The sequence below is a fragment of the Marmota flaviventris genome, chromosome 3 (assembly GCF_047511675.1).
Source record: "Marmota flaviventris isolate mMarFla1 chromosome 3, mMarFla1.hap1, whole genome shotgun sequence".
Lineage (NCBI taxonomy): Eukaryota > Metazoa > Chordata > Mammalia > Rodentia > Sciuridae > Marmota > Marmota flaviventris.
Window position 1 is genome coordinate 17,656,337 of NC_092500.1, and position 25,655 is coordinate 17,681,991.

The window sequence follows — 25,655 nt, forward strand, 5'->3', positions numbered from 1 at the left end:
TCATAAAACAATTACATTTAAAACGGCTGTTAAATAAAATATTCACAGATTTTTATGATGTTCCTCACATATATTATTCTATGTGTTAATTATAATAGAAGATAAACTGATCTCAGGTTTAAAGGGGGGAAAGAATACCATTAAATCTTGCTTCAGAAAAGGCTTGTAACAAGAATAACCATTCTTAGTATTATTTATTGTAAAAACCATCACTTTCAAATGACTTTAAAAATCTTTCAATCTTATTTAATGAAAAAGTCTCATACTATCAGGTACAGGATATATCAACATTTACTACTCATCAGTCAAGTTTAATGAAAAACATGATTGTTTACTTGGAAAATCCTCAAACCCATTCTCTACTAGTCTGTCATAATTTAAAGGGTATTTTCTTCACTCAAATAAGGAACTCTATTGTAAAGCTACAATAGTTATGACCTGGTTACATGCTATACATAGTCCCATGAAAAAATAATTCAGTTGCTCCTAATCCCTGATGCAAGGCACTTCAAAGCACCCGCACAAAATGTCCATGTAAACAGCAGTACAGTACATCATTTAAATAACATGAATGACTTCCACACAGCTTGACCTAGACTTAAGAAAAAATAAAATACATCATTGCCACAGCTAAAAAGCATGTTAAGACTCACAACAAGAATCTGTTTCTCTTATTATAAATAGAAGAACAGGCTATATAACATCCTGGGGGTAACAAAAAAACCCTCAAAGATATTTAAAATATTGCAAAAACAGCATGCTCCCTGGGTACGTATGAAATCTGAATATTCAAGAGTGATTAGGAGTGAATACCCAGCCTTAACACCCACCAGACCTAAGAGTCTGGACTACTTGTAGCACCATGAAAAATGCATTAGAAAATCACAAAGGGACTTAATTCAAACCATTCTTTCCAGGAGGTTCACTTAGTCCTGGTAATAAACAATGATGCACAGATTTTTTTTTTTAAATTATTGGCTTATTAGAGTTACCTAGCAAGAAAAATTTTATATTATTTATTTTAGTACATCTCATGTACACAGAGCACCAGTTTAAACAGGGTTATCCAACACCTCTAGCATCCTGTTGCTCAGCCTGAAACTTCATTTCTTATAACATTTCTATGTTATACCCTTAAAACCAAGGAGGATAAAATTAGAAAGGTCATAAATACTGACAGAAAAATTTAGTTCCTGCCCTATCAAATTTCTGCCTCTCAAGTAAAATGTAGATGAATGACAAAATATAAAAGGCCTACTGCATTCTCTGGAACCTCCCAGCTCAGCAGAACAGGTCTGCCCACCAGGAGATAAACACAGGAGTTGAGGGGGCCAAAGGCAGGGCTCAATGCCTGTCAGGTCAGGCCAGGTCAGCCCTGCTACTGTGTGGTCATGCTGTTCTCCCACAAAGCAACTTTCCCACACACTCACCATTGGCGAGGGAATGAGGTCTGAGTGTGCACACAACTTGGGGAGCCCCGAGTCCAGCCTTTGTTACACCAAAATCCAGCAAATAGGGCTCCCCTGAGCACTAGCTTCCTGTGTGAAGAGCAATGCAGCTGCCTCTGTACCAGTGGTAACTCATTATTAGGATGCCCTTCTTAGGCATCAAGGGAGAATGGCATGCCAAGGTCTTGCACAGTTAAGAATCAAATACACATATTTGACAGTTGCATTTTAAAATTGCAGATCAAAAGCAACTTCTAGAAGAAAACTGATTTCTTCATAAATGAAATAAAGTATATAAAAAGCTGGAATGATGGTTAATTCACATACAAAAACTCATACAAAACCCCTACTTTTTCCAAACTACTTAGGTTCATACAGTTGATTCTACCACACAACTGTTCTGTACTATAATTACACACTAAAGTAAAGTACTGAAAAATATCTCGGCTAGCAAACCGAGGTTTGACTTCTTGACAACTGCATTAAACTGCAGCACGTAGGCAGAGCCCAGAATCACCACTCTTAAGCAGGGTTCCCTTCCCCCTGCTCTAGCGTTCCACAGTGATTATTAAAGGAAGGAATCTGGTCTGTAAACGACTGGGTCATCCACTGCCCATTTGGAATGTCACTGAACGCTGATTCTCCTCTTAACTCCGCACTGTCAGCTGCTAGAAGAAGGAGAGAATGTTAGTTTATTTCATATATAAGTTTTAAGTGAACAAGTGAAAAAACCTTAATAGTATAATGTATATTTATTATTAAAACATTAATCAAGCTTCCTGAATATAATTTTAAGTTTCTTGTTTTACTGTCAAGTACAGGGCTGATAAATCCTCATCTCCCCCCTCATTTGTTAAAGAAGGAAAATGTAACTAAGTTGGCTTAGAGTTCATAACTTAAGAAAATGAGCTATAAAAATGTTTGCGTAGTTAAATATCAGATAATAAACTTGAATTATTGGTCACTATTTAATAAAATTTTATAGCCCCATTCCTAATCTTTAATAATTTACTCTCCACTTCTATTAACTCCATCTATCCTGGATCCTGATAAAACCAAGTCTTTGAAAGGAGCACATAGTGGGTGGGGGGGACATACTTAGCCTGTCCTCAGAGAAGTTGCATGGCTCACTGTTGCCCAGATGCTCAGCGTAAGCACCTCCATATGCTGCTTCATAGCCTGGGTCATATTTTTCTTCCTTAACTGCCATCTTCTTTGCATCCTCTGTGAGGAAGTTAAAACAGGATTTAGAACTGCTTCTGTACAATTCTGAAAACAGTTTTATTCTGAAATCATGAACAATTCTTTTTCTTGAGTGTTCACGTAAGCTGAGATACATCATTTGCTATAATCTTTACACTCTTTATAGCATATACTAAATAAACTTGTTAAGAACTGCAAAAACCTATTACACTTAATTTTGGGTACAGTGTTCCTTAGACCCTCAATGTCTGGGAGTATCCAGAGTAGATGGAAAACCTTGGTAAAAAGGAGATTTTAACAGAGACTAGTGTCCATTATCAGGGCACTCTGGCTGTGATAAACTATCTTTGTTTCGTCTGCTTTTAAATCCACAATACACCTTCTGTAATGTGCATACACATGAAATGAATGAAAGGAGTGAAAACAGTACTATACCTTGGGCAAGCTGTAGGTCAAACGTGTACTGCACCTCCTGAACGTCTGTGTTCCGTTCAATGCCTTTCAACTGGTCTCTTAAGTCCTTTAGCTTAATATAGTAATGGACTTTGTCCTGGGCTCGAGGAAACTGAGCACACCTTGCACTGGACGATGGCATAACATAGCAGAGCTGGAATCATAGAATTTTAGGTTTCAGAAATCCTACAATTCTGTTGAATCTACTCATACTGAGATTTAAAAATTTATCTTTATTGGGTTATAATAACTTGATTCTTAGCTACACAAAAATACATGTAAAATCAATAAAAGTAGTTGTCAATAGACAAAACATAATGAGGCTCCCCCTCCATGCTCACCTATCAACTGACAATCTTTTACTTTTATTAGCAAATATATGGTTCACAATTCTAAAGGGACAAAAAGGCACAGCAGTATATGAAGTCTTCCTTCCCAAATCAAGTTGCTATCTACCTAATTCCCTCTGATAAAGGCAATCAATATTGCCAGTTCTACAGGTGTCCACAAATCCACAATCAAAGGTGTCTACATACTTGTCTCCCTCATCCTTTTTAATAAACATACAAATGATAACACACTCTTGCCTCCCCTCCTGCACCTTGCTCTTCTCACTCAACGGCAGATCACAGATTCCATATGTGATAACACATATGGAATATCCCTTTGTTTCTCATAGCCACCAGTAGTACTTTCATAACTGATTTAACCAGGGCCCAACTGGGGACGAAAGGCTCTTTCCACTCTTTTACTATTATGGTGGAAAACCTTGTACTAATTTAATTTGAAATATGTATAGGAATGTACCTGTTGGATAAATTTCTAGAAGTGGAATGGCTAGAGAAAGACATTTGTATTTATCATTTTTGTTGGTGGTGACAAGCCATCCTTGAAAGAGCATAATTCTTTCCCTTTCTCATATGTACATATATATAGAGAGAAGGGCTGATGGATTATGAATATTTGTTGCACTTTTTTTTTGTACCAGGGATTGAGCTCAGGGGGACTTGACCACTGAGCCCCATTCCCAGTCCTATTTTGTATTTTATTTAGAGACAAGGTCTCACTGAGTTGCTTAGAGCCTTGCTTTTGCTGAGGCTGGCTTTGAACTTGCGATCCTCCTGTCTCAGCCTCCCAAGCTGCTGGGATTTCAGGCATGCGCCACTGCACCCAGCTTGTTGCATGCTTTAAATTGGCCTCCATATCATGTACTACATTAAAAAAAAATGAATCACTACCAACATCAATAACTTAGTATTTAATAATAAGGAATCAATTTTAAAAGCTAAATGATTTCACAGCTTATTAAAAGAGCTAAAACTACTAATGAATATACAAATCAAGTTCACTTATTTATTGCACTTCTGTGATTACATATATCCAAGACATGTACCTGAGCCTCATCTGGCATTTAACGAACACTATGTGGTACCATACATGTGCATACCACAGTGTACTTGCTTTTACAATTTTACAAGTAGATAAATGGGGGCCTCCATTTAAATAAAGATCAATGCTACAAACCTAACTCATCAATCATACTTAAAAAGTTGAAAACAGAAGAAATTTAAAAAGAAGTTCAAATATATAGGTGGCAGAAACTTTATTCAAAGTTCTCCACCAAAACCTGGCAGTACACCAGCTTCTCCACTATTTAAAATATTATATATACAATGTGTAGGTCTATGTCTTGGGTTGTTTTTTCAAAGTTGTAAATAAAACTACATTTAAGAAACAAATTTGGAACCAAAGGTCTGGAACAGCATGAGCTGGGCATGATGGTGCATGCCTGTAATCCCAGTGGCTCAGGAGACCGAGGTAGGAGGATCGAGAGTTCAAAGCCAACCTCAGCAACAGTGAGGCATTAAGCAACTCAGTGACATGCTGTTTCTAAATAAAATACAAAATAAGGCTGGGGATGTGGCTCAGTGGTCAAGTGCCCTGAGTTCAATCACTAGTACCCCTACAAAAGTGTTAAATTGCCTAGATGTTGTCTGGACTATACTATTTACATGTTTCTAAAATGAAGCTGGGATAAGATATATAAATGGAGTAATTACTTTCACTAATCAGGATGGTGTTTTATTTACATGTTTATTTCAAATCCAGTATAAGAGCTAAACCATTTGAATTTGATAAGTAAATGCCATTAAATATGTTCTGAATGTAGTATGTAAGTAAGCCAATACCTCTCACTATTTTAGCCAAATAACAATCATTGAGATGTTTAGCTGATGAATGTTTCTCTTTCTAATGTAACTCCAAGGTAATGGAATTACTTTGTAACTATTAAATTGATATGGAGTTATTACTCAATAAAATACAAGGTGGCTTTTTCTTATAACATAAATTACAATGCATAAGACAAATAAAAAAGGGAAATTAGTTAGAAAAAAAATTCACCTTTAGCTGATCTACAAATGCAAATTTTAAGGACTTACAGTTTCTGTATCTGGGATCTTATGGGGTTGAAGCCCAAATTCCAAGTTCTTAACCTTTACTCCAAAAACTTCTTTACTAAAAATTTCATAAATACCTAAAATAAAATACAAACATATTTACATTGTCCACAATGTTAGCACAGAAAAAAGATAAAATTTAAAAGTAAATCTTACATTTTCCATTAAACACCGCTATTCGTGGCTGATATTTCTGTAATTTCTGTACTAGAATACGTCCTCCTTCACGAAATTCTTTACTAAAATTGAATTAAAAAGTAGTAAAAGACATAAATATAGCAATATTTAAAAGACGCCAACTTTAGTCAGCTTTCAACAAAAGATCACATCACATACTTGTTGGACTCAGCTTGAACTAGATCCATATGATGTCCCTGGATTATGTGAGGTGCCAGATGGTCAAGGTTCCCATCCATAAAATAAATGTTATGTAATTACCTGGAAAGATCCTTGCTGCCTGGTGTCGTCCGTTCTACCATGTTGGTAAATCCAATACCATACTTCCCTGGTAAAGTGTGATCATCCATGTGATTGAGCTGTACCTCACTCAGCCCTGACATAAACAGACACTTCCCTGTGAAAAGAGGCTTTGGTTTATATCTGTGAGCTAAAAGCTTTTGTCCAAAGAATTGATGTACTAGTCTACATTCTAGAAATCAAGAAAGAAAAAAAGATTTAGGATATTTTTAAAAGCATTGAGAAATTACTACAAGTTGGACACTATCCTAATTCCTTTACATGATCTCAGTCTTCCTAATTCTTATAAGATGCCATTATCTCCTTCTCACAGGGGCTGAGGTAAGTAAATGCCAGTCCAAGAATACATAGCTATGTAACATAGGAAACTTTCTTTTTTCTATTTTCTTTTCCAATAACTGTTGATATCACTACCTGCCTCTGCAATAACTCACGGATAAGACATCCACAAAGAGACTAAAAGCACTCAAATACCTTGATAGTGGAGAAAATTAAAAGTTGAACTTTCTTAGAAAGATTTTTTTGGGGGGCAGTACTAGGAATTGAACCCAGAACTTTGCACATTCTAGGCAACTGCTCTCTCACTGAACTACATCTCCAGCCCCAGAATTTTTTTTTTTTTTTAAATAATGGAGATAATGTGTTTATCATTTCCATGAAGACATTATTATCATTTGCCATAATGTTTTTAATATTACTCAGATAATCAACTGGTATTTTCTGAGCACCCACTGTATTTATTATTCTAAAAAGCAGTGTTAGGGGAGATTATTTACATATAAAGCCAATTTAGAGCAATACAGGAGTTAAAGTTGGTTTTAGGGCTGGGGATACAGCTCAGCTGATAGAGTAGTGCTTGCCTCGCATGCAAAAAGCCCTGGGTTCAATCCCTAGCATCTCACACACACACACACAAAACAAACAAAAAACCTTGGTTTTAAAGCTCTGTAAGTATGAGTGTCTTTATGACTATTTTGTAATACATACAAAGTATCTGGAGAATGTCTTCAAGCATAGCATTTCATAACAACTTGAATTCCAACAATCAATGGATTTTCTCTCTCCAAGGAAATAACATCAACAAAAATCTGGGAAAGTCCATATTTTGTCTGCCACAAAGATGGCCTATTGTTACTGTAGATAATACTTAAAAAAAAAAAAAAAAAAAAGAATAGGAAAGGGCTGAGGTTGTGGCTCAGTGGTGAAGCATTTGCCTCACATGCGTGGGTATTGGGTTTAATCCTCAGCACCATATAAATAAATAAAATAAAGGTATGTGTCCATCCATAACAACAACAACACAACAACAACAAAAAATAGGAAAACTCACTATTTAAAAAAAGAGAAAGTATTAGCTAGGAATGCAGCTTGGTGGTAGGGCACAGCTGCTGGGTTCAACCCCTACCACTGTACACACACACACACACACCCACTCTTTTTCATGCCCTCCCACTCTCTATTAACATCAAAGTGTTAACAGTGACAGTATTTCAGACCTTTGATTTTCAAATACACACACAGAGAAAACATGAAATATGAATGCATATTTACTCATATTCTTTCTTTTTAAGCACATTTTTTAAAAAAGAAAAAAAAACCCTATTGATAAAGATACCTAATTTTAAAGTCAATTAATAAAAAAAGTAGCTACTTACAAAAATGGTTCCCAGGTCCAGGATAATGATGCCCTTTGTAAGCAGCCATTAGTCCTGGGTTGATGCCAATCTACAAAACAAAATAACTATACATTTTAGTCTTTTTAAAAATTTATGTTCTTTTTTTAAATCAATTAATTAATTTATTTTTGCATTACAATTCTTAATACACTATTATACCATTTTAGTCTTAAAATAGTTCTGCTTAAGTATCGGTGTTTCTATGAAGCAGTGGTAGATAAAACTGAAATGATTAAAAATATAAATTTTTTTAAAAAAATATTTATTTTTTCGTTTTCGGCGAACACAACATCTTTGTTTGTATGTGGTGCTGAGGATCGAACCCGGGCTGCATGCCTGCCAGGTGAGCGTGCTACCGCTTGAGCCACATCTCCAGCCCCTTAAAAATATAAATTTAATCCAGCATCATAAACAATACTTATGAATTTCTATTCTTAATCCAAAGACATTTCAAAGGAAAGAAAAATTTCCTTGTTGAGTTTTGCTGTTGTTTTTAAAGACCAACTTCATTCCCTCATGACCCTGGGCTACTCTGCTCCCTACGGCTGGGCTGACTTCAGTATTGGAAGAGAGAAGTCCTGGAGCAATCAATCAATCTGAGCCCATTTCAGCCACATCTCCCAATGACTTAACTTACTCCATGTCACCTACACAGTTGCCCAAGCACTGAAGTTTCTTTCTTTCTTTCTTTTTTTTTAATTTTAAAAACTCTCGGGGCTAGGGTTGTAGCTCAGTGGTAGAGCGCTCACCTAGAACGTGTGAGGTCCTGGGTTTGATCTCAGCACCACATAAAAATAAATAAATAAAATGAAGGGGGCTGGGGTTGTGGCTCAAGCGGTAGCGTGCTTGCCTGGCATGCGCGGGACACTGGGTTCGATCCTCAGCACCACATAAACATAAAATAAAGATATTGTGTCCACCAAAAACTAAAAAATAAATATTAAAAAATTCTCTCTCTAAATAAAATAAAATGAAGGTATTGTGCCCAACTACAACTAAAAAAAAAAAATATTAATTTAAAAAAAAAAAAAAAACTCTTATTTTTTTAGTTGTAGATGGACACAATACCTTTATTTTACTTTGATGTGGTGGTGCTGAGGATCGAATGCAGTGCCTTTCACATGGGAGGTGAGCACTCTACCACTGAGCCATAACCCCAGCTCAAGCTCTGAAGTTTTTATGGTCACCGACAAAAATACCAGTTTAAAAGCAGTACTGTCATTGATGGAGGCTGGCAGGTATCACAGAACCAAACTGATTCACAAGGGTCATGCCATTGGATTGTGACCCTCTGAGGAAGGTATTTTCACCTATTTTATCACCTGATGTTTTAGAAAGTTAAGGCTTTTTTAATCCAGACAGCCCCAAACTAGAGTCCACCCTCTTGAACAATCCCATGTAACACCACCTGGTTAAGGTGACACCATTTACCTCCAGAAGGATTCTTAAGAAATGGATCTTTTCAGCAAAACTCCATTTGTATGGACAAGTGTTAGGTAAAGCTAACCCACCAATTTGTTTATAAAATCAAATAAGGACAAAAATTCTTACAATCACAATGTCCAGATTGAAGGTCAAAATATCAGGGAGAGTCTTGGTCAAAAGTTCAGCTTCGGAAACCCCATTAAAACGGTCCACTTTTCTTTTTACTTTAAACGCATCTGTAATCTTTTCTTGCTTTTCTTTTGATTTTGGGGACTTGCCAGACTTCTTGGACTCAGCAGGTTTTTTGGGTTCCTCCGGTTTTTTTGGTTCAGTTGTTCTGGCTTTTCTTTTCCTTCCTTTTGGAGCCTCTAAAACACAATGATTTCCAAAATGTAGATGCAAAAAACCTTAACTTAGAAACTCTAGCAGTGTTCCCAGAAAAGCTACCCTATGAACACCCTTTTTATCTCCCCAAACTATACCTATGCCTTTTATTTCCTTTGAACAATCTTCCCCCTCTTTCACCCTAGAAGTGGGATGGACTTGCTCCCTCCACTGTGGCAATCATAGACAGACTTCCCATACCATCTTGCTTGGCATCTTGGCCTTCCCAGGGGCACAGAGTACCTGTGTACCATTTTAACAGAAATTATAAAAAGAAATACATAAATAATGAAGTAAACAAGTACAAGAATAAGTAACAAAAACAGGAATGTAGGCAAATGTTTTAACTCAGTTTCCTGATAGTAGAAAACCACAAATGGCTTGTTTTGGACTTTCTGAGGCCTATTCTGTTCCATACACAGGTGAAATTTGAGGTGCTGAAGATAAACTCTCTGGGCTGCAGTATTTTCCAAAAGGAAAGATGAGGGTTTTTCTCAAGAGCTCTGAACTACTTTTTGGGCTGAATAACTTTTTGTTGTGGGGCTGTCCTGGACATTACAGAATGTGTAACAGCACCCATGATATCAGTAGCCCACTAGATATCAGTAGCAGCACCCTGCCAGATTTACAATCCAAAGTGTCTCCCAGCAATGCCAAATGTTCCAGGGGCAAAATTACCATTAGCTGACCACTGATCTACAGTTACCAATAGGAAGCCCTGGTTCTCTTACCCTTAATTCTTGAACATTTTCCCAGTTTCTCAGGCTTCTTGTCCCCCTTTTACTCCTAGCTGGCATTTCCCCAACCTGGCAAGGTGGTCTGTCTTCTGTCTCACACTGCTTCAGCCACTCCCTATTCCAAGGGATCCAAGGGTTAGGGATAGAGTTAGGGTTAGGGTTGTCACTGGCTTGTGGCAAGTCCTAATGTTGCCTGCCCAGAAGCACAGTAGGAAGTAGGAAGCAGCTCCAGAGCAGTGGAGTAGGCGTGGTCCTGGAACCAGCAATCAAAACCATGGGCACATGTCCCACAAATACTGTTAAACTAGAGAAAATCACCACCTCTTTCTACCCGACCTTCTCCAAAATCTTCTTGGTTCCTCTTCAAATAAAAAAGGGGATTGAACCCAGAGGCTGCTGCGCACTAGCAAGCACTCTTCCACTGAGCTACATCCCCACCCTTCTTTATTTTGAGACAGGGTATCCCTAAGCTGCCAAGAGTAACCTCTGCCTCCCAAGTCGCTGGGATTATAGGTATGCACCACCCAGCCAAGCTCCTCTCCTAATGCTTTATCTTGGTGAATGGCATTTTCTTCAACCACCTGCCTACGTTGGAAGTCTTGAGTGGTTGCTATGGTTTGAATAGAGGTTGATTTTATCCCCCAAAATTCATATACCAAAAGCTTGGTCCGGGTAGCACTGTTGGGAAGTGATACAGATCCTTTATGAGGCAGGGCCTAGAAAGGTCCTTAGGTCAACTGGGGGAAGCCAGTGGAAGGGACTGTGGAACCCCGTCTCTAAGGCTTCCTGGTGCTTCATCCCACATGCACTCCTGCCACCGGGATAACTTCTGTGATGAGGCCTTCACAAGAGCTGAGCCGACACTGGTACCTGTCCTTGAACCTCAGGTGCTGTAAGCTAAATAAACCTTTCTTTATAAAGTACTCAGCTTCAAGTATATTGTTATAATACAAAATGGACTAAGTGTTACTCCAGACTCCTTACACACCCTCCCTCCCTATATGAAACCCATTAACCACGGCCAGGTAATTCTACTTTCTGAGGATTTTAATTCTCTTTCTCCACCCCTTTCAGTCTTCTTCTTTTCGCCCCCTGCTTATTCAAACAGTTTCTAATCCTCTCCATGCCTCCAAGTCCTGCTTTATTCCATACCACCCAATCTTTTATATTCCATACTGATTTTTAAAATACCAATCACTATAAGCCACTCCTTGCTCTACAGCTCCCTATCACCTTCAGGACAGAATAGACACTTCTTGTGTAAAACACAAGCTTCAACTTCCCCCATGCAGCCTTTTCTCACCAATTCCCTACTACACCCCAAACTCCAATGACAGAGAATCACAGTTTTTTGCCTGTAATGCTTCTGCAGATCTGTGCCTTGGCACACACACTCTCCCTTAGCCGGATATCTCCCCAACACTGTTGTACATGGGGATGAAGACTCTGCATCCTTGAAGATTCAGTGCTTCAAGGTAATTTCTCTGCTTTGAGCTCTCTGTGCCTCTGAACACTCCATCCCAGTTAGGTGCCAACCCTATCTGGTCTCAGAGCACCCACCCTGTGCCCTCCTTACCACCTTCTGTACTGAGATGCAAAACCTATTTTTTTTTTTAGTTGTAGATGAACACACTGTATCTTTATGTGGTGCTGAAGATTGAACCCAGTATCTCACACATGCAAGGCAAGTGTTTTACCACTGAGCTACAGCCCCAGCCCACAAAACCTATTTTTATTACTTTCCTTTACAAGGCTGAGAAGCTAGAGAGCAGGATCCTTCTTCTTTATTCCCCAGAATCTATCACAGTACTTATACTATTTATAATGTGGATTACATTTTCTAACACTAAAATAGAGCTAAAATTCATCATTAAGCCCTTTTTAAGTAAGTTGGCTGATCCAATATCAATTTTTTAATCTCTTATGGTGAAAGCTACCTTGTACTGGTTCCTGAGCAGGCTCTTGGGCTGGAACTTCGCCTGGCATCTGCTGTTCCTTCATGACTGCCACATCAGGAGCTTCAGTCATCATTTGTTGAAATGGAAATGAATAAAATGCTTGAGCTTGCTCAAGGGAATAGCTGAAAGAACAATTAAGCAGAAATTATGATAATGATAAAAGTACCTGAATGTAAGTTTAAATACTCAGCTGTAAAAAAAAAAAAAAAAAAAATCCTCAAAATCCAGATATTTTATAGCTAGACTGTAGTATTTAGAGCAGAGAATAGGGCAAGAATGAGAGCTATTTCCCTAGGTACACATTCATCCAAACTTTACTGAATAATTAGTAACCAAATACATTAAACGCTGTTTAATGACAGATGTATCACCAATAAACTTACAAGCCTGTCAAGTCAGCCTGTTATTTTCTTTGACATGAGATCATGAGAATTTTCTAGAATACAGAACTGAAAGGTCCTTCAACCCAGTTAAAAATGTGCATAAATACAACCTGTGTCCCCACCTTTAGTATTTAATCATCTTAGCACAGAGATGCTCTCCAACCTAACTTAGGCTTTCTTTTGGTTTATTTGCCTGCTTTGTATTTCCTCATTAGATTTTTGTTGTTGTTGTTATTGTTGTTTGCCACTACTCAGGGACGAGGAATAGATTATCTGTTTAATTTATAAAGTAAAAAATCTTTAAACTCTCTTCTGAAAATGACTTAAATTTAGTTCCAAGTAAAAGAACAGAGGCCTTCAAAGAAAACAATTTCCAAACCTTTCTGTTGACCAAAAAACACCACTCCAAGCTGTTGCTATCAGCACAGAAAACACTGATGTATGAAACTCAAGCTAAGACCAATGCTGAATAATGTCATTAGATGTACAGGACAATGAAAACCATTAGGAAATAAAATAGAAAAGTATCATTTACTACATGGAGAGACAAAGACATATTTTCTGTGGCAAAATGCTCTACTTGGCATTTGTTTCTTTGTGTCATATGCAGAAAGAGAACAGAGCTCAGAAAGCAAAGGTTAAATAGGCTAACTCTATAGTATATAAATCCTATTGTAATAAAGTGGTTAAAAAAAAAAAGGCAAACTAAAGCATTCTCTGAATAAGCTTAAATGACCTAGGGGGACCCAGGATAACAGTCCATCAGTAGTGGTTCTGGCTAGAATGTACCAACAGGGGTCCAATTTCAATGGACAAAGCATTGGAAAGGTGTTTTAATTTCAAGCCATCTTTGAGAGTAAATTGCTGGTGAAAAAGTTAAGAACTAATGGGAAAAATGCTAAGCTATATCTTTTTAATTTTTTTTTTAGTTGTGGATGAACAATATTTTTACTTCTATTTATTTATTAAAAATTTTTTTATTAGTTGTTGATGAATTTTTTAAAAATTTATTTGTATGTGATGCTGAGAATTGAACCCAGTATGTCACACATGCTAGGCAAGCACTCTACCACTGAGCCATAACCACAGCCCCTAAACTGTATTTTAAGGGTTTTATTTCTTTAAAAACACTGTTCTCAAACCATACAAAAAATGAAAACAACACAATGATTCAATAAACTATAGTATAGGGGGTGGGGTTATAGCTCAGCAATAGAGCTCTCGCCTAGCATGTGCAAGGCCCTGGGTTTGATCCTCAGCACCACATAAAAATAAATAAATAAAGATATTGTACCAACTACAAAAACGAAAAAATTTAAAAATAAAATAAACTATAGTATAATAATTTCAGGAAATACTCTGCAGCTGGGCTGGGGGTGCAACTCAGTGGTAAAACTTGCCTAGAAGGCAAAAGGCCCTGGCTTTAATCTCTAGCAAACAAACAAAAACCTGTGCAGCTACTAAAAATTAAATTTACTGATATTATCTAAAGCTCAGAAAAAGTTTAGCAACTATTTTAAAGTAGAAAAGAATACAAAATAATTCTGTAAACTAAAGTTGCACTTAGGGAAAACTTTGGAGACAGGGACTAGAATTTAAAATGTTAAAATGAACAGAAGTGAAGTACTTAGACCATGCTTAGCACAAAGTAAGTGTCTTCTTTTTCACATTTTTAATACTACTAGTAGGGCTTCCAATAAATTGTTAAAACATTAATTTAGTGTTTATTATTTAAATATTCTAATGAGTTGGACGTGGCTGGGTTAGACTGAGGTATATCGAGTAAGAGAAAGTTCTAATACAATGAACTTCAATTGTTTTACTTATTTATTTATTTATTTTTGAGATAGTCTTACTAAATTGCAGAGGCTGTCTTTGAACTTTAGATCCTCCTGCCTCAGCCTCCCCAGTAGCTTAGATTACAGGCATGTGTTGAGCCCTCAGCTAGATCTTCAACTTTTGATTGTGACCTTGGTAGTTTTAAGAAATGCTAATAGTTACTTTAAGCTGAATGTATAACAAAAAAAAGATATGTGGCCATGAGATACATTGTGTGTGTGTGTATGTATATATAAAATGTTGTATAATTTATGTATTCATTTACTTTTTGTAGTGCTGGGGATTGAACCTAGGGCCTTGGGCATACTAGGAAAGTGCTCTACCATTGAGTTACAATGAGTTACAATCCCAGCCCCACATGGTCACAATAAACAAGTGAACAAAAGAATGTAAAGTGCTGGGCACAGGCCTGCAATCCCAGCTACTTGGGAGGCTAAGGCAAGAGGACAGCAAACTCAAGGCCACAATAGGCAATTTAACAAGACTCTCTAAGACAAAGTAAAAAATGTTCAGGGGTAAAGCACTTGCATAGCATGTGCAAGGCCCTGGATTTAATCCCCAGTAGCTCATTAAAAAAAAAAAAAAAAAAATCAGTGCAAGAGATCTGTTAGTCTGCTACATGGTTAAGAGGTAACTTACCTATCACTCTGGCCCTGTTTCTTGCTACCACTCTGAGAGGCTCAGAGACAGGTTCCATTTTGCGTTTTTGACAAAAAACACTAACTTTAAGTACATGAATTAAGAAGACATCCTTCATATTATAAAAGGATTCTTTTTTTAAAAAATATTTATTTTTTAGTTTTAGATGGACACAATATCTTCATTTTATTTTTATGCGGTGTTGAGGATGGAACCCAGTGCCTCACGTGTGCTAGGCGAGCACTCTATCACTTGAGCCACAACCCCAGCCCTAAAAGGATTCTTTATTTAAAAAAAAAAAAGTTTAAAATGTGACTCCCTTAGTATAGTTAGTGTACATTAAACATCAGATATTCTGGGGCTCAGAAACTGAAAATTAAATTCTAGAAATCATTATTGGCAATAAAAAAGTAAAAAAGCAGAAAGAAAAATAACCCATACTTTCTCATTAGAGACATGCACAGTTTTTTAAAGTAACCCAGCAACTTATCTATAATAAAGACACATTCCTTGACCTTTTAAAAAATGATCAGTGACACATTACAATAAGTTAAATTAGAACAGAAAAACAACAAAGTTATGGAAAATAGGATGTGTCCTTTCTGAGCTAATATATTATCTTTGAGCATTAAATTTGGCCTGCTCATTTCAGATGGCCACAACAGAAGAAAGGGGATAACAGCAGTCTTTACCACTTGGCAGCAGAAGGTATGACATCTACATAAGAACTTCCATGAATCTGAATGCCAGTAATGCAAAAGCATTCTGGATAACTTAATTTCCTATTATCTAATAACCGCTAAATCTGTTTCAAAGCTATGTGAAAATAATTCCTAAACATATTTATTATAAATAGCCACTTCATAATTCAGAATTCTGCAGTGTTGCTAAACAATCTCTCCAGGAGAGGGACCTCAACACAGAATGCGTAGTCACCTCTCCATATCTCCAGCTTCCCTTCCCTACCATGAAGACAAGGGGCTGGATTTAGAGATTTCTCCAATATGGGGAACATGGAGGAAATAGGCCTGAATCTGTCTAGATCAGAAGACTCCCAAGACCTTTGATTTCTATGACCCTGACATCCAGGGAGTGTGATCAATGTTTTCACTTCCCTTTGCTCACTTTTCTCCTTCATCATCTAAGTGTCCCTACAACTGTTCTGCATTACCTGCTCCCCACCTCCCATTCCTGCAGCTTACCCCTTCCTTCTCTCCCAGCCTCCATCTACAATACCCTCTTTTGTTGAATTACAGTGCTGGCAAGGCGGGTTTTCACAGCTATCTGATACTGATGAACTGTGTACTTTCTGATAGTCTTTCTCAACACCATGTTTACACATCCTCACACACACACACTTACGCACATGCGCATGCAAATACACACACATCCTGTGGGGAGTTGATTAATAAGTCTGGTTTATTCAAATTTACTGTATTTCAAAAAACTAAATCTTTAAAGTTCTCTCCAACTTAATCTTATTATTCAGTTACTTTACACTATTTTAAGGATCTGTTTTCTAAATACATTGTATCATCTTTTTTTAAAAAAATTTATTTTTTTAGTTGTAGTTGGACACAATACCCTCATTTTATTTATTTATTTTTCTGTGGTACTGAGGATGGAACCCAGTGCCACCCACATGCTAGGCAAGTGCTCTACCACTAAGCTACAACCCCACCCCACATTCTATCATCTTTATTTATTTATTTTAATATCTTTTTTTTTTTTAAATTGAGGAGAAGCTCAGAGTACCTGTACACGCATTGCTTTTTTTTTTTTTTTTCTAAAGAGAGACTGAGAGAGAGAGAGAATTTTAATATTTATTTTTTAGTTTTTGGCGGACACACATCTTTGTTTGTATGTGGTGCTGAGGATCGAACCTGGGCCGCACGCATGCCAGGTGAGCGCGCTACCGCTTGAATCACATCCCCAGCCCTTTTTTTTTTTTTTTTTTAATGTGGTGCTGAGGACCGAACCCAGGGCCTCACATGTGCAAGGCAGGCATATGTGAGTCACGACCCCAGCCCCTTATCATCTTTATTTAAGTAAGTATATATACCACTCTATACTCACCAAAGAGTTATCAGTGCTAAATAACCCAAATGGTCAACTACAGAGGACTACCTGAGAACTATGATGGAATACCACCGTAACTACTCCAAGAGTGCACCTCACAGTACTAGGTGGAAGAATGTGTATTCACTATGTGCACAGTCTACTAAAAACTCTGAGTACAAAGATTTAGGATAAGTCAGAATAACTGGTTCATTTAACCATTCCTTGTAGAGGATGGTTTCAAGTTTCTTCACAATGTGGTTAGGTTATTCTTTGGTGCTCAGGATCAAACCAAATACTCAGATACAGCCTCACTGTGCAAGGCGACCAACTTCCTCACTCTGAAGACAGACTACAAAACCCCTTACATTGGTTTTACTGGTGCTCATTTTAAATCCACAAAGAATTTACTATTGATGAAAATGGCCCTTACAGCGTTTCTCCTTCACTGCATACTTTACCACTAATTTTCTGCACCAGAATACAAGCTGTGTCTCCTTTTGTAAATGATGAGTCACTCTTCCAGGCAGTCAGGATTTACCTGAACTCTGATTCAACCTATCAATTCTATAAACCCCTCCCAGAGTTGGGTTGCTCATAATCGGGATGTCATCAGCACCACAAAGTTGTTAAGATGTGAAAGAACAGAGCTGGCAGTAGTTATCAGTACGAATCTCTCCTTAGTCTGCTCTTAATCCTTTCAGCAGTAAACCAGTTTTTCATTTTACTTAAGTGAACTATCATCAGTCAATCTTCATCTTAAGAAGTGTTACAGCATAAGCACTAGAGAGGGAGGCAGACTCTGAAGTTAGACCACCCAGATTTAAACTGTGGCTCTGCCAATTACTAGCTTGCAGACAATTTTCTTATCTCTCTAACCCCAGTGTCCCACCTGTAAAATGACAATAGTACCTAACTCATTGAATATGGGGGTTAAATGAGTTAGCATTTATAAAACACAACAGTGCTTGGTGTATAGATTTGCTGTAATAAATATTGTTTTCTAGTATAGGTCTTATTTCTTTTTGAATTTATACTGTAGCCTGATGGCCACTAGTTCCTTCTAAAAATGTTCAGTAACCACTAATAATACAAAACTTTGTTCAGGATCAATGTCAATGAAAGGCCCACTCCACCCCTGGAAGAAATAGGGACTCATGTATTTTTTCCCCCCATGCTTCAGATTTCCTATTGGCTACAAGTTCTCAATGATGGCTGTAATCTGGTCTTTCTCCTGAAATACCGTTCATCTAGGCAAGGACACAAGATTTCTACTGGCAGTTAAAAGTTCTCTTAATGGCTCTCATTGATTCTGAGCTTTAAAATTTCATAGACATTTATTTGCCATTTCCAGCCTGACAATCACTTCCTTAACACAGGAGATGAAAAATCAAAAACAGAATGATGTATTTATGTCTTCTGCCATCTACTAACACTATGCCAGTGGGCTGGTGTTAACAGTTTGGATCTGAAATGTTCTCCCAAAAATTTCATGTGTTGAATGAAGGCTTAATTCCCAAAGAAGCAGTGTTTAGTGGGGCTTTGGAATATAACCAGATCATGAAGGCTCTGATCTCATCAGTGGATTAACCCATTGTTGGATTAATTTTACAGAGTGGTGGAAACACTAGGCGGCCGAGTAGTAAACCTTCAGGGGTGTGCCCTTAAGGGCTATACCTTATCCCTGGCTCCTTCCTTCTCCCTTGCTTTCTCACTCTCTGCTTCCCAGCCACGAGCTGGGCAGCTCTGCTCCACCATGTGTTCCCCAACATATCCGACCTCACCACAGGCCTAGAAGTAATGGAGCCAGACCACCATGGACTGAAAATAAATTTTTCCTCTTATGTCGTTTTTCCCAGGTATTCTCTCATGGTGATGGAACACTTACTGACACAGCTGGGCAGAAAGCCCAAAACTTTTCTGTCCTTCTGGTTGTCCACATCTAACTAAAATAGTCCTTCCTAGTCTCATTATTGTTTCTAGAAAATATGATTTCATTCTTGGATTAATCTAACCTATCTATATTCTTAGAAGTCCAAGTCATTCTTTTCCAGTTCTGATTTTTCATCTTTGGTAAATGTCCTTTTCATGCTTAAGGTCACTGGACACATCTAGTCCTCTTATATAATTCCTCCTTTTTCCTTTTAATTAACTAGAATGTGCTTTTTTTTAAATTTTTTTTTTGAATGTGCTTTTTTTTTAAAAGACACCTGAGTTATTCACTTTCCCTTTTGAAAACAGTCTGTATCCATGGGATTTTTTTTTATTATTATTTTTTTACTGTTTTGAATTGAATCTTCCAAAATAAAAAGTAAACTTATTATAACCTTAATCAGCTTACCTGGAATTTGAATCATTTCAGAATCCCTAAAGACAAATACTTTACAGCATTATAGTTTTCCATATTTCCTGAAGGTGAAAGCTTTCCAAGTCAAAGTAAAAAATGGCTGACAGCCTCATGAAGTTAAGACAATGTAAACTAGAATTTTGAGCTAAACTATATACTGAGTTCAATTATTTTGCTGTATACTGAATAAGGTTTTATAACAAGAAATTCACTGGATGGTGGGCTTTGCCCAGGCTTCAGTTTTGTTCTGAAGTAAGATCACAAAGGTGAAAGATTTCCACAAGGTCTGGTGGATTCTCCTATGTTTAAAGCAGTCTAGGAGAGCAGCAGAGTGCTTTATTCTAGGATTTTATTATGCACAAAGTCAAAATGAAGTCCACATTTTTTTCTACGTTTATCTATTTTCCTAAACTTTAAAACAACATATTTTGGCCACTCAGGTATGCCCCTTCCACATAATCCCAATTTTCAGCTTGCCAGAACAAGATTCCAGAGATGTCCTTATAAGGCCTACAGAAGTGTCATGTCTTGCTTAAGTCCAGTCCCCATTAACCACTGAGAGTCAAGATAATTCTTCATCAGGTCCAATAGTATTTTACTGCACTGCAAATCACTGCTCTTGATCCTTTTAAAATACTCTGACACCTTATTTATTAGTTTTCTGTCAAACCTTCAAATCTCTAGATCTATACTTTTGCAAAACTAAGATCGTCCCAAGATCACTGGAAAACTCAAAAGACAATTTTTAAATTGAGTTCCCGGTAGTTCTGTAAGTATCCCCCTAGCAGCACCTGCTAAAAGGTGGCTTTTAGCAGACTCTGGGGAGGAAGTTAGTAAATCAACCAACTTTTAACAAGAAATCTAGACCTGGACCATCCACACTCCGTCTTTACAACTCTCGTCTTGGCCTCTGGGGATGAAACGAAACGTCCCCAAGAACTGCGAGGAAGCCACAGTTACCAGAGACCACCCGAGAGTTGCTAATGCATTTCAGAGCCTACTGCAAGGGGGGCCGGCGGGCGCGCAGCGCGCACGCGCGGCCCCGGCCTTTGTGCTGGGCCGCGGCCGCCACAGAACCCTGCGTGCGCGCGCCCGCCGACCGAAGGGCGCGGGGATGGGGGTGGCGTCCGCCGGCTTTACCTGCCCGCGTTTTCCGCTTCCATGCTCCGCGGCCGCTCGCGCGAGCGGCGTCTCCTGCCGGGCCAAGGGACAGCTGGTCTCTGGGAATGGCGGCACGCGCACGACGACACCGGCGCCTGGAACCCGATTACTGGCGGGACCGGACAGCGGCTGGCCTCGTCGCCTCCCCGAGCTTCCACATCACCCCCCCCTCCAGGAGCCCCCCTCCACGCCGCACTTCCGTCTCCTCGAAGCCGGGACCTGCGCGCGGTGGCCGTCATGTGACTCGAGCTGGCCCAATCCTATGCCCCCTCCCTGGGCTTCCCGGCGCCCCCGCGTGGCCTGTTGGGAAGAGTGGGGGACCGTAGGAAGGCGGGGCACCGCAGGACGGCGGGCGTCTTCGCCGTGACGTCAGCTTTTGTCCGCCCTGGATGTTCTGGGGTGGGCGCAGGCGTGGAGAGAGGATGACGTCCTCCGGGCGCTGTGTGGGCGGGAGGCTGTGCGTGCGGGCGTTGTCCAGCTAACAACCCAAGTTTGATGGCGGCAGAAAACTTGCGGACTAGGGTCGTGGCTCAGCGGTAGAGCGCTCGTCCAGCTGCCGGGGGCTGGGTTCCATCGCCAGCACCGCTGCAAAACAACACGAAACGGTCATCCGGAAAACGTGGGAGTGGAGGCCACTGTAGGACTTGAGCCTCAGTTTCCTAATGTGTAAAAGGAGCGTCATTCTATAGCTGCTTTGTAAAGTGTAAAGCTCTACATAATCCATTCTCTGCTTCACTTCGGAAGATGTGAAAATAACGTCATTAGAGACTAACCCCGCTTTTATTTCTCAGTGGTTCTGACAGTTGGTTTTGTTTCCTTCATTCTCAACTTCACTGCAGAGACTTCACTAGGTTACTCTTAATAGAGATGTTTTCCTGTTCCTTGCTAGAGCATAGTGGATACACGACTATTTTCTTTACTCAGTCTGTGCTACGGTAACTTCAAAACCTGAGTGGCTTGCAGCGGCAAAAGTTTATTTCTCACTTGCGTGACATGTGACCTGGGACATGTTAGTTCAAATGACGCACACATGACGGGAGACAGGAGGCACTCAGATCAGCAAACTTTTCTTTATTCAGTATTCAGTGGAGGAGTCAATTGGTGTAAGCCTGGCATGGCTTATTTTCGGGGCCGAAAATGTCACCTGGCTAAAGCTAGGGTCTGGGTTATATAGGCTTCATTTAGGGTGGGAAAGGAGGGTAGTTCCTGGGGTTGTGTTGGGGTCCCACTGATACATTAGGGTGGGACAGGAATGTGAATAGGGAATTTCCTGGGGCTTATTTGTATTGGGTTTTGGTGCCAGTCAAGTGCTAGTTCTTTTTGGGTTCCTTCTCTGGCTGAGGCCTGGGATTACTGTCTTTTTAAAATTTTATTTATTTTTATGTGGTGCTGAGCCTCAAACCCAGAGCGCTGTGGCTGTGTAGTGGTCTACTGCTGAGTCACAACCCCAGCCCCTCCAGGGCCTGGGATTTTAATTGACAAAAGCTTAGGGAGAATGTCCTTGGACTTATTTTCCATATCCTTCACATTGAGCTTGGCAGAAGCTTCTAGGAGCCAAGAAAAGCTGGGTCATGCCAGATCCATTCTTTCTTTTTTTTTTTTAGTTGTAGGGACTAGGGTTGTGGCTCAGTGGTAGAACCCTTGCCTCAGATGTGTGAGGCCCAGGTTGGATCCTCAGCACCACATATGAATAAACAAAGTGAAAAATCCATTGGTAACTAAAAAATATTAAAAAAAGACTTTGGATTTTAAAAATCTTTTTTAGTTGTATATAGACACAATACCTTTATTTTATTTATTTTTATGTGGTGCTGAGGATTGAACCCAGTGCCTCACACATGCTAGGCAAGTGCTCTACCACTAAGCTACAATCCCAGCCCTCTGCCAGGTCCATTTAAGACCAGGGGCCTTTGTTCAGTCCTGTATGCAAAATGATGTTTATGGGAGGAATTTCTGGGAAGCAAGACATTGATCCTGAAGAGTGAAGCAATTGCAGCCTAGTGGCTTCTGTCCCATGAGTGCCTCTCTCTCACCCACCTGAATCAGAGCATGGAGGACAAGCTTCCTCTGCTTGTGAGCCTGGTCCATCAAGGCTTCAGAAAGCCTGAAAGATGGTACTGTCCTCTCTACCCAATAAGCCTGGACTTCAGAAACTTGCAACAAACTGCAGGCCAGCTCACCTTGCTTTGTCTGCCTTTCTCTCTCGGAATGCCTGCTCTCCCTTTCAGAAATCTACTGGGCTTTTTTCTCCTTGGCTAATGTTACACCTGTCAGTTACATCTTATTGACAAGATTTGCTACTGGATGGGATTTTCAAACTGCAGGTTTTCATCCACAGGTGGGTTCCTGTATCCCTACTGAATACACTCACAGCAACAAGGAGAATGGGTATTAAAAACAGCAGTTATCAGGGCTGGAGTTGTAGCTCAGTGGCAGAGCACCTGCCTAGCGTGAGGCACTGGGTTCAATCCCCAGCACCACATAAAAAAAAATAACAAATGAAATAAAGGCATTTAAAAAAAAACAAAACAAAAAACCAGCAGTTATGGGGCAGAGGTTGTGGCTCAGTGGTAGAACGCATGCCTAGCATGTGCAGGGCACTGAGTTCAATCCTCAGCACCACATAAAAATAAAATAAAGGTATTGTGCCCAACAAAAACAAAAACAAAATATTTAAATTAAAAAAAAAACAGCAGTTAAGCAGTTATGTCAGAATAATAATGGTGATGACTTCAACAGGTAATGTTTACTGTCTGTTTAATGTGTACAGTAAGTACATGGACTGCTCTAAGTGTTTTGCTTGTATTAATTGCCTTAAACCTCAGGAGAACCCTATGAGCCAAATGTTGTTATATCTTAGTCCATCTGGGCTACCATAACAAAACACCATAAACCGAGTGGCTTATAAACAACAGAAATTTATTTCTTGGGCTGGGGCTGTAGCTCAGTGGCAGAGTGCCTACCTCTCACGTGTGGGTTCCATCCTCAGCACCACATAAAAATAAATAAATAAAGATATTGTGTCCATCTACAACTAAAAAAAAAAGAAATTTATTTCTCATCATTCCAGAGGTTGAGAAATCCAAGATCCAGGCTCCGGTAGATAGATTCAGGTTATGGGAAGGGCCCACTTTCTGGTTCAGAGATGGTAAATTTTGGCTTTGTCCTTACACTGATGAATAGAAGCAGCAGCTCTCTGGGCTTTTAAATTTTTAGTTTAATTTAATTTTATTTCATTTTTACAAGGGCTCTGCCGTCTTGATCTATTCACCTCCCAAAGACCTCACCTAATACTGATATTGGTGATTAGGTTTTAACATTTGATTTTTTAGGGGGAAAAAGATGTGAATATTCTATCCATTATGCAGTTCCAATCCATAGGTTTCCTACTGAAGATTTCCCTCCTGCTCCAGGGAGTACAGTGTTTTGTTCTGTTCATGCCTTCAACTGATTGGATAAAGCCAACCCACATTATGGAGGGAGGGCAATTTGCTTTATTCAAAGTGTACCCTTTTAAATGTTAAACTCATCTAAAAGAAACCTCACAGAAATACCCATGTTTGACCATACATGGGGTGTCATGGTCCAACCAAACTGACACATAAAATTAACCATCACAGTTAGCTATTGTTATAATCTATACTTTACAAAAAGGGTTCTATCCTCAGCACCACATATGAATAAATAAAGGTGTATATATATATGGATGGATAGATACATACATACATACATACATACTACAGCTACTAAGTGTTGAGTCAAGATTATTGCCAGGGCTTTCTGGCTCCAGAGTGTACCCTTTAGGTGATTCCTGTGAGCTTCAGCAGAGAGTTTGAGGAAGCAGAAGGACACCTAGCCAAAGGATTTTCAAAGCAAAAAAGCTGATCTGTAAATAGTGAGCATGCCTTTAGAACAATAAATGCTAGTATTAGAATAAAAGAAAGTCCTTAAATCATCAACAACTTCAGCTTTTTCCTTAAGAAATGAAAGAACAAAGATAAAATTAAACCCAAAATAAGCAAAATAAAGGAAATAATAAATATTGAGTGTAAACCAGTGAAATAGAAATAACAATAGAGGAAAAAAATCAGTGCCACCAAAGCTTGAACTTTGAGAAAAATCAATAAAATTGATAAACCTCTACCCAGGCTTAACAACAACAACAAAAAAAGATGATATAAAGATGAAGTGATAAAATTACAAACTGTACATGAATTAAGCATAAGGGAGAGCTGGGCACAGTGGCACATGCCTGTAATCCCAAGCAGCCTAGGAGGCTGAGGCAAGAGGATCTCAAGTTCAAAGTCAGCCTCAGCAACTTAGTGAGTCCCTGAGCAACTTAGCAAGACTGTCTTAAAATAAAAAATGCAAAGGGCTGGGGATGTGGCTCAGCGAATAAGCACCCATGGGTTCAATCCTTGGTGCTCCAAAACCAAACCAAAATAAAACAGAAAAATCTTCCCCCAAAGAAAACTCCAGGCTCATCTGGACTCACTAGTGAAGTACATCAGACATTCAGGGAAGAAATAAACCAATCCTGTCAAGTTCTTGCAGAATACTGAAGAGGAAGGAATATTTTCCAATTCATGTGACTAGGCCAACGTTACTCTGTTACCAAAAGTAGAAGAAAATACTATAAAACAACAACAACAACAATAAAACTACAGGCCTGGTGTGGTGGTGCACACTTGTAATCCTACCAGCAGCATCTTGGGAGGCTGAGGAAGGAGAACCTTGAGTTCAAAGCCAGCTTCAGCGACTTAGCAAGGCCCTAAGCAGCGCCTCAAGAGCCTGTCTCTAGAAATATAAAAAAGGTCTAGGGGGATGTAGCTCTGGAGATGTAGCTCAGTTGGTAGAGTTCTTGCCTTGCATGCACCAGGCCCTGGGTTCAATCCCCAGCACCACAAAAAAAAAAAAAATGTCTGAAGATGTCGCTCAGTGGTTAAGCACTTCTGGTTTCAATCCTCAGTACTAAAAAGAAAAGAGAAAAAGAAAAATCTAAGACCAA

General features: G+C 39.0%; 1 protein-coding gene across 4 annotated transcripts in view; it reads right to left on the bottom strand.

The window, feature by feature from the left end:
• Nucleotides 1-220: 220 nt before the first annotated feature.
• Nucleotides 221-25,655, bottom strand: part of Tdg (thymine DNA glycosylase) — a 28,878-nt gene continuing 3,443 nt past the window's right edge. For 2 of the 4 annotated variants that reach the window (XM_071609583.1, XM_027944910.3), the window contains 10 exons: nucleotides 20,627-25,618; nucleotides 12,200-12,342; nucleotides 9,268-9,509; nucleotides 7,696-7,765; nucleotides 6,002-6,137; nucleotides 5,720-5,802; nucleotides 5,546-5,640; nucleotides 3,087-3,258; nucleotides 2,547-2,672; nucleotides 221-2,116 (listed from right to left, as the gene is read on the bottom strand). In XM_071609583.1, the coding sequence (XP_071465684.1) occupies nucleotides 1,971-2,116; nucleotides 2,547-2,672; nucleotides 3,087-3,258; nucleotides 5,546-5,640; nucleotides 5,720-5,802; nucleotides 6,002-6,137; nucleotides 7,696-7,765; nucleotides 9,268-9,509; nucleotides 12,200-12,342; nucleotides 20,627-20,886 (1,473 nt within the window). In that variant the 5' untranslated portion in view covers nucleotides 20,887-25,618 and the 3' untranslated portion in view covers nucleotides 221-1,970. The remainder of the gene's footprint in view (nucleotides 2,117-2,546; nucleotides 2,673-3,086; nucleotides 3,259-5,545; nucleotides 5,641-5,719; nucleotides 5,803-6,001; nucleotides 6,138-7,695; nucleotides 7,766-9,267; nucleotides 9,510-12,199; nucleotides 12,343-20,626; nucleotides 25,619-25,655) is intronic. The other 2 variants (XM_071609584.1, XM_027944977.3) reach the window with 2 other exon arrangements.